General features: G+C 39.8%; 2 protein-coding genes across 34 annotated transcripts in view; one reads left to right on the top strand and one right to left on the bottom strand.

The window, feature by feature from the left end:
• The window catches only part of MYCBP2 (MYC binding protein 2), a 258,579-nt gene extending 241,769 nt beyond the window's left edge, over positions 1–16,810 (bottom strand). For all 12 annotated transcript variants that reach the window (XM_077855281.1, XM_077855282.1, XM_077855288.1 and 9 more), the window contains exon 1: positions 16,218–16,810. In XM_077855281.1, coding sequence (XP_077711407.1) covers positions 16,218–16,519 — 302 coding nt within the window. In that variant the 5' untranslated portion in view covers positions 16,520–16,810. The remainder of the gene's footprint in view (positions 1–16,217) is intronic.
• Positions 16,811–16,876: 66 nt separating this feature from the next.
• Positions 16,877–20,186, top strand: part of SCEL (sciellin) — a 297,545-nt gene continuing 294,235 nt past the window's right edge. For 18 of the 22 annotated variants that reach the window (XM_077855316.1, XM_077855313.1, XM_077855312.1 and 15 more), the window contains exon 1: positions 16,881–17,045. The gene's annotated coding sequence lies outside the window, so the exon portion shown is untranslated. Of the gene's footprint in view, positions 17,066–20,186 lie in introns of all 22 variants that reach the window. The other 4 variants (XM_077855320.1, XM_077855318.1, XM_077855325.1 and 1 more) reach the window with 3 other exon arrangements.

Here is a 20,186-nt window from a genome sequence, read left to right as displayed (position 1 = left end):
CATTTCTGGCATGCCCTGCCCATAAGCCAAGAACGTCTCTATGGCCAGTAAGAAAGCTCTCAGGTAGAAAGTCACAAGCATAAGTAGAGAGTATGGAGATAAATGCCAAAGTATAGATATGGCTTAGGACACGAATAACATCTACTACAGCATCTATTATCCAAAAGATAATTCTTTGTCTCCTTCCTCAAGCTATAATCTTCCTTCTTCCCCTTTAAACACTGATTTTTTTCTTTAAAGATTTATTTATTTGAGAGAGCGCACAAGCCGGGGGGGGGGGACGGGGGGGCAGAAGGAGAGGGAGAAGCATATTCCCTCCTAAGCAGAAGTCCAAAGTGGGGCTTGATCCCAGCAACCTAAGATCATAACCTGAGCCAAAGGCAGACACTTGACTAAGCCACTCAGGTACCCCTAAACATTGATTTCTAAATACTCTTCTTTCTTCATTTCAATTTACTTTCCCACTGAAATGTGATTTCACCTTGCCTTCTGGAAAAACGGGATGGAGGTGAGTGGGTGTTAGGTCATTATGATCTCTTAATGCAAGCTTGAAGATGAGGTCTTCAGACTTCTATTTAGCTAACCTCCAGGAAAAGAGGCAGTGCGTAAGTAATGCTATGGTCACATGGAGCCTTTGAATATACTGAACATAATGTATTTGAGATAGGATTGATAGAGTTTGATAAAGACTTTTCAAATTACAGGTCTAGAGATCAAGGGAAAGGTTTTAACTATAATCCACACACTAGGAAGTAAAAAACAATTAGGTAATAACTGAAATTACAGGACTGACTGAAATAAACAAGAAGGAAAATTTATAGAGAAGGGTACCATTCTCAAGAATGGACTCTTGAGGGCAGCCCCGGTGGCGCAGCGGTTTAGCGCCGCCTGCGGCCAGGGCGTGATCCTGGAGACCCTGGATCGAGTCCCACGTAGGGCTCCCTGCATGGAGCCTGCTTGTCCCTCTGCCTGTGTCTCTGCCTCTCTCTCTCTGTCTCTATGAATAAATAAATAAAATCTTAAAAAAAAAAAAAAAGAATGGACTCTTGAGAAACTAGCTCCTCCTCACTTACCATATAGAAATAAGGCATTGTTATTTCTATACTTGAAATCTACTCACCTGTTCTATCATTCTTTCTTCATCTTTCTAACACCAAAACATTCTCTAATCCACTGTTTCATCTATTCCCACTGCCTTTTTTCAGGATTTATTACCATCCATCAGAACTACAATTGTTTTTTTAAAGGTAGTCTTGCTTTGGGGTTCTGTACCTTTCATTCTCCATAATGCTACCAGAGATATTTTTATAAATTCAAAGCTTAACACTACCACTACTGTTCTCAAATAAAGCAAGATTTGAACATAATAACCTGGTCCTAACATATGTGTCTAGTCTCTTCTATGCCCTTATTCTCATTCACTTAGTTCCCTCCACTTTAGTTACTGCGAATATTTCCATTTTGCACTTGGTTGTTTTTTATCCCTGAATTTATAATGAAGCTCTAGCAATTTTAACAGTCTCCCTCGGGAATTACGGTCTGCAGTTCAAATTTAGTCTGACACCTATCTTTGTAAATACAGTTATACTGGAACACAGCCATGCTCATCTGCTTACATATTTACTGCCCATGGCTGCTTTCAAACTGTAACAAGAGTTGAACAGTTGCAATAGAGACTGTACTATCCCAAAGCCTAAATACTGTAGGGTATTTGACCCTATACAGAATTAAGTTTGCTGACCCTTCACCCATGAGACAGCTTCAAGCAATCTCATACATGTATAGCAGTATTATTCCCAGAAGGAAATTAGACTGAATTTGAAATAATATGAGGAAATAAAGGCCAAAATGTGCCAAATTAAACAAAAATTATCACATAGATCTCGGAAATTCAACAAATACCAAGCACAAGCTAAACAAAGACACACAAAAACTTTAGGTACAGCATAGTCAGATTATAAAAATCAAAGGTAAAAAAGAAAAATCTTAAGAGCAGTCAGAGAAAGAATTCTGATTCTAATATGGTGACATAAACCAAAATACAGCTGATCTTTCCCAATGTTTACAACTAAGAACTGTGGACAAAATACAAGAAGAAAAAAAGAAAAGAAAGAAAAAATTACTTGAGGACTCTGAAAAGCAAACAAAAGCATATTGTAGAGTAGAGTTAAACTTGGAAAAGTGACCCACAGGAAAGTGAGCTTTCCAGTTCAATTATTTTTTCCTCTCTCTAACAGCTTTGCCCAAAAGCCAGGAAACAATCACTGCATACAAAGCAACAACCCAGAAGTTAAACCTCCAAGGAAACCTTATCTTTCTGGCCAGTGGAATTGAGGAAAGGGGCTTCTGAGTGCTAGAGAATGTGAAGTAAATCCTGAAAAGGAGAAAGACGAAGAGAAATGGATTCCCTAATTCTGTCTACAAACCCACACTTGAAAATGGATCATTAAAATGTATCAAATTTGGGGCTCCTGGGTGGCTCAGTTAAGTTTCTGCCTTGGGCTCAGGTCATGATCCTGAGATCTGGAATGGATCTCTGGATCTGGCTCCCTGCTCAGTGGGGAGTCTGCTTCTCCTTCTCCCTCCATCTCTGCTTGACGCTCCCCTTGCTTGTGCGTGCTCTCTAATAAATAAAATATTTTTTTAAAGATTTTATTTATTTATTCATGAGACAGAGAGAGAGAAGCAGAGACATAGGCAGAAGAGAAGCAGGCCCCTCGCAAGGAGCCGAATGCGGGACTCGATCCCATGACAGTGATCACACCCTGAGCCGAAGGCAGATGCTTAACCACTGAGCCACCCAGGCATTCCATAAATAAATTTTTTTTTTTAAAGTATCAAATCTGAAGAACCAAGAGAAAAAAACCTTGTCAAAAGGAAAAATTAACAGAGACCTGTGGGACAAACTTAAATGTTTTACTATAATTGCCACTGGAACTTGGAAGGAAGAAAGAAATTAGCGCAGAATATTTTAAGAAACGATGGCATCACAAATTTAGTGAAAGACAAATTTACAGATTCAAGAAGCTGGGTATTCCTCAACGAGGTTAAGCTCAAAGAAAATAATGACTAGACACATCAAATCAAGATTCTGAAAACCAAAACTGAAACCCAAAAAAATTCTTGAAAGCAGAGAAACATTACATACTACAAAGAGGGGAGTAAGATTCAAAATTACCAACTTCCTAATCAGAAATCATAATAGTGAAAAGGCAGTGGAACAACATCATTAAAATATTGAAAGAAAGCAAGGCCTACTCAGAATTTGACATCCACCTAAAATATCCTTTAGCAATGAAAGCAAAATGAAGACATCCTCATATGAAAAAAAAACAAAGACAAGTTTACCCCAGCAGAGACTGCTGTACAAGAAATGCTAAAGTAAGTACTGAAAGGAAATGTGGCATCTTTAGGAATAAAGGAAGAATAGAAATAATATATACACAGAGAAACACAAAATACCATTTTTTTTCCTTTCAGTTCTTTAAAATATCATCCCTACTAACAGCAAAAATTATAATATTGTATGTTAAGGTTTTCAAAGCATGCAGCCATAAACATATATAACTATAACATAAGGAGGGCGGGTAATGAAATAAAGGGGGAAAAAGGATCTGTATGGTTGCAAGGTTTCTCTATTTTAAGTCAAGCAGTATAACAGTAACTCTAAGTAGGTTGTGAAAGGTTAAGTATGTATATTGCAATCCCTAGGGCATTAAAATATAAAAAATATTAAATATAAAAAACAATATATTTTATATTAATATAAAATATATTAAAATATATATAAATATATAAATATATATTTAAGATATTAAATGTAGGCCAAATATAAAATATTTGGCTTTAAATATAAAGCCAAAAGGCCAATAGCTATATTAAAACAGGATACTAAAGAATAATCTAAAAGAAACCAGAAAAAAGGAAGAGAGGAACAAAAAACAAAGAAGAAAACATAGACAATATAATGATGGATATAAAACCAACCATATCAATAATTATGTTAAATGCTAATAATCTAAACTCTCCAAGTAACAGGCAAAGATTGACAAAGCAGATAAAAACAAACAAACAAACAAAAAAGCAAAACCCTACACATGCTGCCCAAGGGAGAGAAACTTTAAATATAAAAATACAGAAAATTACAAAAGTAAATGGATGGGAAAAATCTTACCATCCAAACAGTAAGCACAAAAAGGCTGAAGAGGCCATTTTAATATCAGATAAAATAAGCACAAGACAAAGAATGTTACTATGGATAAGGAGAGATGTGTCATAATGAAATAAAAGAGTAATTTATCAAGAAGTTCTAATGATTATATATGTATATGTACCAAATAGTAGATCTCTAAAGTATACGAAGCAAAAACTGAGAATATTAAAAGGACAAATCCAAATCCAAGTTAGAGTAGGATATTTTCAATACCAGTCTCTCAATAACTGATAGAATTAGACAAAAATGAGTACCAAAAAGATCCAAATAACACCATCAACCAACTTGAACCGACATAGAAGCCTACATGCAAAAGTGGCAGAACACACATCCTTTTCAAGTATACATGGTACAATCATCAAGGTCATATCCTGGGAAATAAAGCTTATCTCAATAAATTTTAAAAGACTGAAATCAAACAAAAGTATGCAATAAAATGTAATAATAATAATACATATTAAGAAAATACCAAATATCTGAAGGTTAAGTAAAATAATTCTAAATAATGTATGGATCAAAGACAAAATTACAAAAAAATTAGGAAATATTTTAAACTAAATGACAAGGACTATTCAGAATATCAAAACAGTTGTATACAACTAAATCAGTGCTTACATGAAAAATTAGTTTTAAATACTTCTGCTAGAAGTCTAAAATCAATGACCTAAGATTCCATCTTAAGAAACTAGAAGAGCAAATTCAAAGTAGAAGTTATACTGATGACGGAAAAAAAATCAGTAAGGGAGAAAATAGATCATTAATAGAGAAAATTAACAAAGCCAAGTTATTACTTTGAACTCATAAACAAAATTGACAAACTCCTGTTTAAAGAGAGAGGAGATTACTCCCTCTCTGATTAAAGACAGAGAAAACTCCAACATGAGGAATGAAAAGAATTACCACCACAGATTCCAGACATTAAAGAATAAAAGAATGCTGAGTAACTTTCTGCCAAAATGTTCAACAATTTAGATGAAATGGATAAACTTCTCCAAAAGTTGACATGAGAAATAAAAAAAAATCTGATAATCTGATAATCCCTATATGTATTAAAGAAACGAAATTTGTCGGGGATCCCTGGGTAAATTTAGTGCCTGGCTTCGGCCCAGGGCATGATCCTGGAGTTCCGGGATCAAGTCCCACGTTGGGCTCCCTGCATGGAGCCTGCTTCTCCCTCTGCCTGTGTCTCTGCCTCTCTCTTCCTCACTCTGTGTATCTCATGAATAAATAAATAAAATCTTAAAAAAAAAAAAAAAGAAACTAAATTTGTCAAAAGCATTACCAAAAGATAATTCCAGGATCAGATGGTGTCCCTGATGAATTCTATCAAATATTTAAGAAGAAATGAAACCAATTTCATGGAAACTTTTTAAAAATACAGAAAAAAGATTATTGTCCAAATAATTTTATGAGATCAGAACACATGTAATACTAAAACCTGACAAATACATTAACAAATATCCTTCATATATGTACATCCAAAAATTCTTAACAAAATATTAGAAAATCAAATTCAATAATATATTACATATGAAGTTTCATTCCAGGAATGCAAGGTTGACTTAACCTTCAAAAATTAATTTAATTTTTCCTTTTTTCTTAATATATGATCATTTCGAAAAATGCAGAAAAGATCTCTGCCAAAATTCAATGCACACTAATGATAAACATTATCAGCAATGTAGGAATATTAAAAACTTCAAATTGGAAAGTCAATCAAAAGACCCACAACTAATATCATAATATTGAAAGACTAAAGACTGATTTGTAATGGTTTCCTCCTCAGATTAAGGAACTAGGAAAGATGCAACTTTCATCAATTCAGTATTGTTATGGAAGTTTTGCCACAGGAATAAAAGCTGGGGGCGCAAAACAGGGAAGGGGTACTTCTGATTTCTGAAAATCAGAAAGAATAATGATTCCCAGAGAATCTACAAAATGACTATTAAAATTAATCCATGGCATTCACTACAGTCCATCTATTACACTACTAGGATTCACTTGCTTCATATACATTCTGGAAAATCTCCTCCAGAATTCTGGTAGGTCCTTGTTTCTCCTACCAAAAAGTAGAACAAACTACAACCCCCACCACCAGTTTCAGATGGTTTCAAGTCCAAAACTTGGTTATAACCTGTTGTCTGCTAGTTATTCTAGATTCCCTTCATCTCTGACTTAGCATTTCTGCTGGTCCAGGTAGCAGATCTTGTGAGGTAATCAGGTCTTCTTGTGCCCAGTTAACATCACAACTGGAAAGGAAGTACCAAGAGATACCTGGTAGAGTATGTGTGTGCCAAACCCCCATGCTTCCTCATGTAACAACAGCCCTATCTCCTCCTAATCATCTGGTATGTTAGCCCTGTCAAAATGGTGACTCCTCTCCCTGGAAAAGGAGTGTCAGGTCCCAGAGGTAGCTGTGCCCTAAAGTTTAACAGGACTCCATAGTGTCTTCTGTTGGAAATGTTTCTCTTCTGAAAACCAGGGTCTTTTAATCTCCAGTGCTTATCTACAGAGGTGAGAAGTATAAATTTGCCAGTGGTGCTAAGTGGAACCAGCCCTATTTCCATATATCCTTCCTACTGGGAACCCTGGAGGACAGAACCTCATCCTTTCAGGGTATAATGTCCAAACTGCAGGGAATCATCCTTAGTTGTGCCATCAAAAGACTGTTTTGCTGCTCTGTCAGGTCAGAAACTTCTGTGCAATGTAGTGCATGATGTGACAAATGGATCCCATGAGTCCTCCTTTGCTAAAAAAGGGAGCCCGTACTCTGAAACAATGTTATGCGGGACTGTATACTGATAGATCAAAAGCTCTGTAAGCCCTCAAATAGTGGCAATGGTTGAGACTCTGCAAACTGTAAACAAACTCATACTTAAAAATCTGTGTCAAATCCCATCAAAATGAATCATGGTCCCTGTGAAAGATGATTAGTCTCCCTACTTAGACAAGACATTCAGCAATTCAGTTGCTAGATAAGTACTGGTAAGTAGAAGTCTGTTATTGGGTCCTTGCATAGCTATCACCAGTAATTTTTCCATAATGCTTGTAAGCCAAAAGAAATACCTAACAGTAGCGTTTACTAACTATTTAGATCTAAATAATTAATAAGAATTCTGTCCTGACAACTCAATCATTTGAAAAAATGTGTCGGGCTGCCCAGGTGGCTCAGCAGTTTAGCTCCGCCTTCAGCCCAGGGCGTGATCCTGGAGTCCTGGGATTGAGTCCCACGTCGGGCTCTCTGCATGGAGCCTGCTTCTCCCTCTGCCTGTGTCTCTGCCTCTCTCTCTCTCTCTCTCTCTGTCTCTTGTGAATAAATACATAAAATCTTTAAAAAAAAAAAAGAAAAATAATGTGTAAATTGAAAAAATATTTATGACCATAATTGCTTAATAATTGGACATGTACAATGCTAGACAGTGCACAACTTCTCAATATTGGAATCAGAGTGAACATGTCAACCTCCCTTCTCATTTCACAGTAATTTCTGTGAGTGCTTTATTTATATCACAGTAACTACCAAAAATTCAACCTCAAAAAGATATGACATCATCAAAAGGAATGTTAGCATGATCTAATATCAAAACTGCCTCTAGCTAGTTGTTTGTGACAGATGCTGAAGTGTTTCCTTTGAAATTCTCAAATATCCCATCATATTTCTCTGTGTCTGCTGCGGTGTTTCAGGGTATCTCAGGGCACACTTTGGGATTCAGCACATGTGTGGGTGAACCCATGCACACGCACTCCCATTCTTCCCTTAGGGGGCCTAGCACCTCCCAGTAGGTTTTGTTGTGACCTAACTCTAATTATTGGTTTGATAATAGTCAGTAGGGGAGAGAAGAGATGGGGTAGTAAGGGCAGCATAGTCTTCATGCATCTACCCTCTAGCTAGGATAAAAAGGCCACTCTTGTAGACCCAAAGAGCTTGGGGAATTTGGGGTTTCAAGATTTTCAAGTGTATCAACTCAGATGTCCCATTCAAAGAGCTGGAGTCTCATTCATTTCATTTCTAACCAAAGCAGACTGGCATAGAAGACTTGCTGAGAATTCAACTCACCTTGGAGTTCAGTTACTCTTAAAATTAAGTCTTGTGCCTAATCCGTGGCTTCTTCTTTCCTCCTACTGCAGATGAGTTTCTTTACAAAATGTTGAAGAAATCACCTAGCTTTCTCATTTTGCCCCCAATTACTTTCAGCCTTTGTCTTTTTCCAGTCTATCAACATCACTCAACCGCAAGCATCTGATTACACTAGTCTTATAAGTAATAACTTCCCTGAACCTCTCACAAGCTTAAAATATTTGTACCCATCAGTGTATTCCCTTCTATAGGAATTTAATTCCAATTCACCACTACTGAAAGTTTTAACAAATGCACAGCCACAGTGTATGCCACGGGTTATTAGTATCATGACTCCATCTACAAGTCAAAGTGGGGTTTTCACTGTGCCAGCCAGCCAGCAGATAATCCAGCTCCAAAATCCCATTTTAAAGTCTACTTCCTCAGGACCACTCCTGGCACCACAACCGTTTTAGGTAAGGCTCCCCAGGAAATTGACTCTGAAATGGAGATCTGCACACAGAAGTTTACCTGTGTAAACCCTGAACCAACAACTATGGGAAATGAAGGAAGTTAAGACGGAAGAGAGGAATGAGCTGAACTGTAATGGGAGTCACGGGAAGGACTCAGTCAATCCCATGTGGAGCTCTGGTGTTAAGAGTGTAACTTGTTCAAGGTTGTCCTGCACTAGGGTAAAAGGGCCAGACATATGTATTCCTAAAGAGAATAGGCATTGAATGTAGGTGGACTCTGAAGAAGAGGCATGACTTTGAGGGAAGCAGTCCTGGTGGCCTAGGGAATGCCTGGAAAGGGACTTAGCTGCAATCAGTTTTAGCTGCCAGTATTCCCAAAAGCTAGGGGAAGTTGTACCTAAACAGAGGGATCTGGGTAGTGAACCAAGCACCCATGACACCAATACTGGAGTATCACACTAATTTGGTTAATGAGGAGAGAGAATTAAGCATTTACCCTGCCTTCCTAGGAGGATCACAGTTCATCACCAGTTGATGAGAGAAAACTCCTCTTTGCAGAAGAGCACCAGCTAATAAATACAGAAAAAATAACAGAATTATAAAAATCATCATTTTGAAACCCTTAATGAAATAACTGATTCAGACAAGGATTATAAAAGGATTGATATCATTAGGTGAAAGATATTCACAGCATACCAAAGTTATGACCCATAATTACCTGCTTATTGCACATAAAAAAGGAAACATTTACAGGAGAGATCTAGTGGGTACCATCCTACCCAAGTAATTAGACTGAGCATTATTAAACAGTGACACAACCTGAAAACATCTGGATGGGATGCAGTATTTAGCACTATATACAAAATATTCTTGCTTAAAACTGTTTAACCCAAACCTAACGAAGCTTTAAATCTAAATCCTCTCATTTATAGGAAATACAGGGATAGAAGACTTGAAGACTAACAGTATCTGGGGTCCTGCCCTCAAAGAACTAGATTTATAAGACATTCTACAAAAGGTAAAATATTAATGACAAAAAAACTGATCTATGGTGGTCAGGGGCTAGGGGCAGGAGGGAATTAGCTATAAAAACTTTTATGGGGGATGGACATGTTCTATACTTGACTGTGGTGATGGTTCTAAGACCCTTCAAATGAACATTTTAAAAGGGTGAATTTTATTGTATGTAAATTAAACCTTGAAAAACCTGACTCACCTCCAAAAAATACCTTAATTTTTAAAAATTTCTTAAGAAGAGTATTCTGACTATTCTGTTGAATTTTAAAATAAATATCTTAAAAATACAGAAGTATTTTTATATTAATATTTTCATTTTTAAGCCTAAACACAAGATTTTCTCTTATCTTGAGCTAGGACTAATTTATTTCATTTCTACCTACCAATATAACAATAAAGTAGTTTTTGCCTTAAAATGTGTTTATATAGGATTCCATAGATAGAAGAGCTATATGAAGCAAATTATTACCTAATCACAAATATAGATATATAAATTCTAATTCAATCCCACATCACTTACTAAAATACTCCTACAATGTCTCTTTATAGCTCAAAACCATCAATGTCTACTGAATAAAATCTAATTTTTACCTTAGTGTTCAAGCTACCTTACCCTCTCTAAAGCCTCCCTTTCCAGAATGAACTCCCACTACTCTCCCTCATAACACCTACAAGATCCCTCTAACAGAATTCTTACCATTACCTGCACACAAACTGTGCTTTCTTGCCTTTTACTCATGCTTTCATGGCAACCCAGAATACCAATTCCTTTAACACTTTTCTAAGTACTTGCCTTGTATTTTTCACCATTACCCAAACAATAAACTCAAATATAGAAACTATGTTTTATAAATCTTTATAGGGCCAACGGTTAGCACCAAGGAATAATCCCTGAACCTTTGTTGGATTAACTGACTACTTAACCTCTTAAAACCAAAATCCCATGCATCTGAGATAAAGCAGCTGAAGTAACTAAGTGGGTTTAGCTTAGAGAAGAAAAGCAACTCCCCATTTTAACCATAATCTCCTCTATTGCTTCCATTTTGCTCTTCTACCACTTCAACCCACAGCCCCTGAGTCCTCTTTATCTCCCAGTCTATCAGTTCCCTCCTTGGCATCACTTTCCTTTTTACCAAATGATCAATGTCATCAAAAACTTTCACTTTCTTTTTTTTCTTTTGCCTCCGATCACACTTTAACCTTGAAATAGCTCAACCAACAGTTTTTCTCATTTTTTTGTTGAGTAGGAAAACTTAAAATATTATGCTGACTGAAATTTTATATATATAATTTTAATAATAATAGCAGCAGCAGCTGACATTTAGTACTTACCCTGCATAGGCAACAATGTCCTTTTAATAACCCTATAAGGTTACAGGTAAAGAAACAGACAAAGAAATGCTAATTAATTTGCCCAACTTAGATAGAGAAAGGTAGAACTGGGATTTGAACTCAGGAGGTCTGCTTCTAAGGCAGATTTAGCCATTGTGCTATATAGTTCTTCTCAAATGCGATGCTATTTTGCCATTCTCACTTAGACTTGATCACACATTCCTTTACTAATTTCCAATCCTCCCTCTTTCCCCAAGTTAATGTCCTAATTTTGACTGGTTCATTCATTCAAAAATATACTTAGTGAGTCGATGAATAAATGAAATCATTATTTTCACATTCATTACAATCACTGAAACCAAAAATAAGAGTAAGACATGATCTTTGCCTCTTCTTTAATTCCTCAAACTCCATCTGCCCCTTCACTCTCAAAAGAAATCAATAATATTTAATAGCACTTAATGTGCCAAACACTTTACATATATGGATTCATTTAATCTACAAAGCAGTTCTCATTATCATTATCCCCAGTCTATGTATAAGCAAAATAAACAAATGGGACTACATCAAAATAAAAAGCTTCTGGACAGCAAAGGAAACTATCAATAAAATGAAAAGGCAAACTACAAAATGCGAGAAAATATTTGCAAACCACCTATCTATTAAGAGGTTAATATTCATAATATATAAGGAACTCATACAACAGCAGAAACAAATGATAATAATCATTCAGTTTATTAATTGAATTGTCCGTTTTTAACGGACAGAGGACCTGAAAAGACATTTTTCCAAAGACACACACAGATGGCCAACAGGCACATGAAAAGATATTCATTATCACTAATCATTAGGGAAATGTGAATCAAAACCACAATGAGATGATTACCTCACAACTATTAAAATGGCTATAATCAAAAAGATAAAAAATAATAAGTATTGGCAAAGATGTAGAGAAAAGGGAACCCTATGCACTGTTGATAGAAATGTAATTTGGTACAGCCATTATGGAAAACTGTATGGAGGTTCCTCAAAAATTAAAAAATAGAGCTATCATACGATCCAGCAATTCTTCAGGGTATTTATCCAAAGGAAATGAAAACACTAACCCAAAAACTGTACTCCATGTTTGTTGCAGCATTATTCACAATAGCCAAGACATGGAAGTAAACTAAGTGTCCATCAATGGATGAATGATAAAGGAAATGTGGTACATATTACATATGTACATACATATATATATATATACACACATATACATACAAACATACACATGCCACATACACACACACACATCCCACACACACAGTAGAATATTATTCAGCCATAAAAAAGGAAATCTTGCCATTTACAACACTGTAAATGAATCTTGAGGGCATTACCCTCAGTAAGATAAGTCATACAAAAACAAATACCATACCATTTGGCGCCTGCCTTCGGCTCAGGGCGTGATCCTGGAGATTTGGGATCAAGTCCCATATCGGGCTCCCTGCATGGAGCCTGCTTCTCCCTCTGCCTGTGTCTCTGCCTCTCTCTCTCTCTCTCTCTGTGTCTCTCAGAATAAATAAATAAAATCTTTTTAAAAAAATGTACAGCACGGTGACTATCATTAATAATATATATCTGAAAGTTGCTGAGAGTAAATCTTGTGAGAGTTCTCATCACAAGAAAAGAAAAGGAACTGACAAATGTTTATGCTTATTATGGTGATCACTTCACAATATATACCAAAATGGAATTATTATGTGATACACCTAAAATTAACAATGTTATATGCCAATTATATTACAATAAAATTTTTTAAAATTTGAAACAAATATATTATATGCCCAAGGTCACACAGCTAAAAAGTGGTAGAGCCAGAATTTAAAACCAACCTAGCTTCAGAGTCCAAGCGCTTAACCACTTCACTAAAATGCTATCAAAGTCACTGACTCCATTAGGCTTCTATCCCTCAACTACCCCACAGGACATGTAAAATATAATCCATAGTAATTAATTCATTCAACACTGACATAAATCATTTGCCTTATTTTTGTTACTTGAACACAACCTTGTTCCCATCTCAGAGCCTTTATAATTTCCTAAAACACTCTTCCTCTAGATCTGCCTTATCACCATTATGATTCAGATTCAACTTAAATCTTGAGACCTGTCCTAACCACCTTAATATAGCTCCCCACTATAAATCATCTATCACATGAAATCAATTTCTTTTATAGTTACTTATCAATACCTGAAACTACCAGTTATTTATTTGTCCCCACTAGAGTAGAAGTTCCAAGAGAGTAGAGACCTCATCTATTTTGCTCACTGGTACATCTTCAGCACATAAAACAGAGCCTGATACATAACAGATACTCGGTATTTCACAAAATGGATGCCAAAATTTGTGCTATACGTTGAGGTTACGAGAATAATAGGATTCAGTTCTTATCCTCCATAAACTCTAGTCTTTATAAATACTTAACTCCTCCCTTTCTATAATAAAGGAAAATTAGCCTTTAATTTTTTTAAACTGCTAACTTCCCCGCTTGACATCTTAAACCTGTCCCTGAGTCAGGGACTTCTTTGACCTCTCTCCATTAATTAAACCCTTGCTCACTTCTTTAATTTCTCCTCCTCCACTTACTGATAATTTCCCACCCACTCTCCCATATTTGAATATCCTTCCCTCAACTCTGCAATTCCCTGTTACCCCCAACACCTCTCAAAGACTCCTCATATCTCTCTATGACCACTTCCTTAAAAGTTATCAGTGACCTGGAAAGTGCTTTCACTTTTTTTTAAGGATTTAACACTGAAGACTTTCAATCTTTCTTAAGACCAGAGGTGCCACTGTCTCACAGCTGTCTTAATTTTTTCATCTTTTCAGCTTTCTTCACTGTCTCCTTTCTCTCACATCTTTTATTTTTTTTCTCTCACATCTTTAAATTTGAAGCTCACTAGGGCTTCATACTCTGTTCTTGCTCCATTCTATGTCTCTGAAATATTTCATCTTCTAGTGTCCCTATTCAAATAATTATACCATTCACTCACAACCTAAATCCTAGTTCCACTTGCCCAGTCATATTTAACAAAAATGTGATTGAATTCTTATGCAAATCCTCAATAAAGGATTAAGCAGCTCACTTAGATAAAATAATGTGAACTAAAATAAGCAATAATGTTCTGAATAAGCACTAGAAGGCAATATTACACAACTTAAGCCTGGTTTCCATGACTACTTTTTGAAATATTTCAACTAATTCTTCCATTAATTGTAATTGACAGTTTGTACAAAAATGGATCAATGATCAAAAATCACTAATAAATGTCATATATGCAATTAAGCTCTATTAATGTTGTCTAAAACTGCTAATATGGTTCTAGATACACAAAATTGTATTATTACACAAGTATACTAGTAGAAAGTTAAAATAGGAATTTCAGTCACAAATTAGAAGTCTGGAACAACATACAAAATAAATTCTTTGAGAGAGGTTTGTAAAAATGTACCTAGAGTGACATAATTCAGACTCAAAGCTCAAAATTATACCTATCAGAGCAAACTGTCCATTGAGGTTTTGTGCTGTTTTCAAAAATATGATCAAGAAATACATTTGTGTCATTGTGGTTTTCAGTTTAGATAGCAAAAGGTAGTTACATACGTTTATATCCATAAGATAAACTGCTCAATCCTGTAAACAATTACAGACATGAGAAGACTGATTTACCCAGAAAAAATGTGAACAAAGCTCCATCTTCACAATTCTGCAATAGATAAGAGCCCTAGTACACAATGGTAAACTACAAATACCTGACTTAACAGCCTAGTCCCTTTCATAATGAAAGGACATCTTGTTATTGCCTAAGACACTGCACATTCAATAAATACAGTAAGCTCTGTAGCTTATTTGACAAAATACTACTATGCTTTCCCCATGTGTTGCAAGAAGCTGTGAGGAAAAAAAAAAAAAAAAAAAAAGATGAAGCCAACTCCCAATTACCACTGTCAAAGCCAAGCTGGTGAAACAAGTCAGTCATCATCCTTCAGGGTATGTGGCATATGAGGACATGGAAAAGAAAACAATAGGACAGCCCTCAGCAAAAAGACACCCACATTTTAAGAAAAAGAAAATGAAAGTGACTTAAAATCTACATCAAGAAAGATGAAGATGCAGGGAGCCTAGGAAGAGATGTAGGAGCTACTCAAATTTTCTAGTTGGTGGCAGCTAAACACTGTATAAGCAGTCATATTTCGAAGTTCTATAGCTTTCCCCCTTTCCCCACAAAACCCCTAGGCCCCCAATACCCTGAAGCCTGTAAGTGAACAGAAGATAAAGGGAAATGGCTGATAGGACGTCAGAACACAAGTGCAGCTGCAATCACATCTCCAGAATACCAAAAGGTCCAGATATCAAAGTACAGCTCTAAAAATCTCCATCAGGCACCTTTCACATCCACATAAATCTCCATCTCCATCTCCTTTGCATAAATCTCTTTAAAACTCCATGCTTTATCCAACAGCATGATTATCTAAAACTATATATATATATACATGTATATATATATATATGTATATATATATGTGACACTACCCTTAACCTATACCATTGCTCCCCTTAGTGAAAGGCAGATTTTTTTTTTTTAAGGGAGGTGGAAAGTGGAGGATGGAATATCTTGGCGGGGTGGGGGGGGGGGGAAGAGGGCGAGGGATAAGATACGTGCAAATACCATTGCGGCAGAGATACTGGAAACGCCACTTCCCTCACCGCTCTTGGAAATTCTCTCCGTGCAATGCCTTCTCGCCCTCTACCAATTCCCTCCTCCTTCCTCAACAATACACACACACACACACACACACACACACACACGTGTCATAACCGACCGGCACCATCACCTTTTCTAACATCACATGCTTACCTCCCTCCCACTCTCGCTGACCCCCTACAAAGACAGTCACACGCACTGGGCAGAAATTGTTGCCACCGCACCCTCCTGTCTCAGTTAAGTGCTTCCAGCACCCAAGCGCCAAGCGCTCGGTAAACAGGTACGCAGGCACACATGCAAGCTCTTCTACATGCATACACGCGCGTGCACGCACACACATGCGGCGTGTGGCTCGAGAAGGCCACCGGAGACGCACCTGGAGGCTGGGTGTCCGGCGCCGCTGCCCCCCTGGTCCCTGTCACTGAGCGCAGCGGTGTAAATCCTCCGGTAGCGGTCGGCCAGGGCCCGGCCTGACAGCAGCAGCTGGTAGTGACCCCGGGAGTCCGCGGCCGGCAGCCCCAGCCCCAGCCCCGCGGCAGCCACGGAACCCTCGGCAACCGGCATGAACAGCGCCCCCGGCGCCGGGGAGGAAGAGAAGGTGACGGCTGGGAAGAAGCCGTCCCCGCCGGGCCCCGAGGAGGCGGCGGCGGGGGAGGCAGTCGCCGAGCACATCATCATCCTCGCCGCCGCCGCCGCCTCGTCCCTGCGGGCCGGGCAAGCAGACACGCGCGCGCACACACAGCCCTTTTCCGACGACGACGGCTCCGGCGGCGGCCTCTCGCTCCCGCGGCAGGGGACTACAAAGACAGCGTCCTCCTCCTTCTCCTCCGTCTTCTCCTTCTCCCCCCTGCGCCGCCCTCGCCGCTACTGGGGCCGCTCATCTAACCCCGCCACCTCGGGAGTGTGAGGAGGAGGCGGTGCCGCCGCTGCCGCCGCTGCCGCCGCCGCCACCGCCGGGGCTACCCGCAATGGGAAGCTGCCGGCCGCACTGGGCATGCGCCACTCCTCGCACATGCTCAGTAACCCCAACCCGTCTCCCTCCCCTCCCCCCCTCGCCACCACTCCCTCCGCCTCAGGCCTTTGGGTGTGGGGGGTTTGAGTTGTGCCGAGTCCGAAAGAAATCCGCTTCTCCGGGTTTTACTGGCAGCCTGAGGAAGAGTAAGGAAAGTGCTGAGAGGACTCAGCTACAGGCTCTTGGCTTCAGGTAATGGGGTTCCCCTCCAGGTGAGAGAACTTGGACCTTTGAGAGGGAATGTGTGTCGTCCCCCCCCCCCCGCCCCCGGCCCCCCGCCAGAAAATGAGTGTTACGCATTTTTCAGCTACTTTTTCTCAAAATGTGTGCTGCCAGCGTGAAGATGCACTGGGAACAGCGCTGGTTACTTTAGAATCAAAGGCAGAGAAGGCCAGCCAAATTAGTATCTCTCTGGTGATTTTATTTTGGATTTTTTATCATTAGGATTAAAATGGTTTTTACCTCGAAAAACAGGTAGTAAGCTAGTGCATTCTGAAAGTAGAATTCACAGATAAGACAGTAGAATTCACAGATCATTCACATTCCTAAATTCTTATTCTCAACATTGACATCAGAGCTAAACCTTAACGCAGTAGTGCTTTCCTTACATATTACCTTGACCCCTTAGAGTGCACTCTTACCTCTTGACAGCGGCCACTTAATGGCTTATCTTTTTCTGCCCAGACTTACATTACTAGAGATAATTCTTGAAAATGACCTGACGCTGTTAATTGTGACTCTGTGCAACTTCTGAAAATGTCATTATCTACCAAAGATCTTATCCTTTTATCTATTAAAATGTAACATATGCTGAGTCCCTTGTGCCAAGCCATTCTACTAACCCCTTAGAAGTAGGTGCTCTAGAAATGCATGTGCCAAGAAACCCTGATTCCTAAGTGTTTTTCTACTTGACTCTCAATTTGAAGAGTTTGCCTAATTTATACTCCTGAAAAAAATCGTTTCCTCGTCCTGTCATCCCAGTAGTATTTTCTCTATCTACTTACTAACTTTCTTTAAAAAGATTTATTAGGCAGCCCCAGTGGCTCAGCGGTTTAGTGCCACCTTCAGCCCAGGGTGGGATCGAATCCCACCTTGGGCTCCCAGCGTGGAGCCTGCTTCTCCCTTGGCCTGAGTCTGTGTCTCTCATGAATAAATAAAATCTAAAAAAAATAAGTAAGATAAAATCATGAATAAAATAAAAAGATTTATTTATTTATTTATTTGAGAGCGAGCACAAGAGAACCCATATGCGCTTGCTTGTATTCAATGGGGGGAGGGGGAGGGCAGAAGGAATCTTCTAGCCCATTCCCTGTTCAGCCTGAGCCCTACAGGGGAGGGATGGGCTCTATCCCAGGACCCTTGGAGCCAAAAGAATGAGTCCACACTCCACTGACTGAGCTACCCAAGCACCCCTCTACTTACTAGCTCTTAAGTCTATGCTTTCAATAAATATCTTTAAAAAAAAAAAGCCTTGTTTAGTGTTTTGAAAAATATAAACAAGGAGTGGGGACATGAATTAATTCTAGCTTTTTGTGGGGAGAGAGTGCTGAGGCAGTGCCTTTTACCTGGGGCTTTAATATATGGATGTCATTTTGATTTAAAAAAAAAAAAGATAGCTACAAATGAAATAATGAAAACATGGGGGTACAAAAGACTGGCATGGGAAGTCATGGTATCTTTTAGCACTAGGAGTAGCCCTGTTAAACAGGTCTTTTACTAGTTTCCTCAACTATGAGCTCACAAACAAGAGCTTCTTGTTTATCTTTGTGTCTTCCTCAGCCCCTGGTCCAGAAACTGGCACATAGCAGGTCACCGGTAATTATTTGTTAAACTAAATTCCTGTCCTGATGCTTCAGCACAGGTACACACCTCAGTGTTGAGCAGGAAGCCTCACCCCCAACCCAAAGACAAGGTATAGAGGCAGTGAAGTACTAGGACAGTTAGTCACAGGCCTGAATAAGTAGGAGCTGCAGGCCTGGCTCTTGACTGTTGAGCAGCCAGCCAGGTAGCCAACAAGGCTCTGACAAACCAGAATTTAGATCCTGACTCTGCTCTTTTGTATGTATGTCTCTGGATCAACTTCATCCTATGAATAACGGGCAAAGTAATATTGCATGAGATTGTAGGAGGACTTCAAACATCTAGGGTGTCCACCTTGGCACATGGCTTTTGACAAACTGTAACACACAAGACAAAGCACTAGACTTTTCAGTGGGGACAAGAATGGTGTCTGTTCCCCCGTATCATTCTCAGCTCCTAGCACAGGCTCTAGCTCTAAGCGGGAGAGAACCAGGTATTGGCTGAAGGAATGAATGAGCGTTGCGTGCCCAGAGAAGCATTTCCAGTTTGGGGGGGGGGGGTAGGTAGTGGCTCGATGGGTCACGGTGCTCTAGGAGTTTCTAGGGGGGTACTGACCCATGCGCTGCACGGTTCTCAGAGTTCCTCCCACCCCTGAATTTCGCTTCAGTTTTCACCACATGTTTCAGTCCCAGGCAGGCCCCTTCCTGAGCCTTCTGGGTGCACGCAAAACCCGGTAACTGGATAATCGCCTAGGAAACCCGTTGTCACCGAGCGGCGCAACTAGGCGTGCGCGGAGTCGCACACATGCTCACTTAGGTGGCGGAGAGTGGCGTTTCTGTGGCGGTTGGCCGCATTTCCTTCCACGGCAGCGGCAACGGCCGCTGCGCTCTAGACTGATAGCCGGGGCCGAGTTTTTCCTCCTCCGCCACCTCTCCTTCCTGCCTGGGCGCCGCGCGCTCCCTGGGCGCTGCTGCAGCTCCCTGCCGCGGCAGCTGCGCGCTGCGGAAGCCTCCCTTGGGTTGGCGGGGATCGGGACGCATACCGGGGTCGAAAGGGCGTTTGGAGTCACCCTTAATTCCGCGGCCAAAGGGGCTGTGAGGGGTGGGTGGTCCCCAAGGCAAGTCGCGAGGGCCACCTGAGCCGTCGCTGCAGACGGCAGATGTGGGTTTCTCGCCGCGTGCAAAGCAAGAGTCCCCTCTGCACTACTACTGAATGCTTCACACTGCCTGTGTGTGTGTGTGTGTGTGTGTGTGTGTGTGTGTGTGTGTGTGTGTTTGGGGGGTGGGGTGGGGGGGCTCTTGTTATTCAAGAAAATGCAGCATGAGAGAATACAGGGGGATTTGCTTTTGTTTTTCCAGCCGCACCGAGCGCGGCTCCTGCACTTTCCGCGCTGCCATCTTAGCTTTATCTTCTGGCCAGGCTGGGCGTGTGTGTGCCTTTGGTTTGCAGGGAGGGTGGGGGCCCGTGGAGGGCGTACCGGGCGGGTTGGGTGTCAGAATTGGCTGGACCGCACTTCAGGACACCATCGCCCCG

The sequence above is a fragment of the Canis aureus genome, chromosome 17 (assembly GCF_053574225.1).
Source record: "Canis aureus isolate CA01 chromosome 17, VMU_Caureus_v.1.0, whole genome shotgun sequence".
In the NCBI taxonomy this organism is placed as follows: domain Eukaryota; kingdom Metazoa; phylum Chordata; class Mammalia; order Carnivora; family Canidae; genus Canis; species Canis aureus.
The sequence above is the reverse complement of the archived record's forward strand: the minus strand, read 5'-3'. Positions and strand labels throughout refer to the sequence as shown.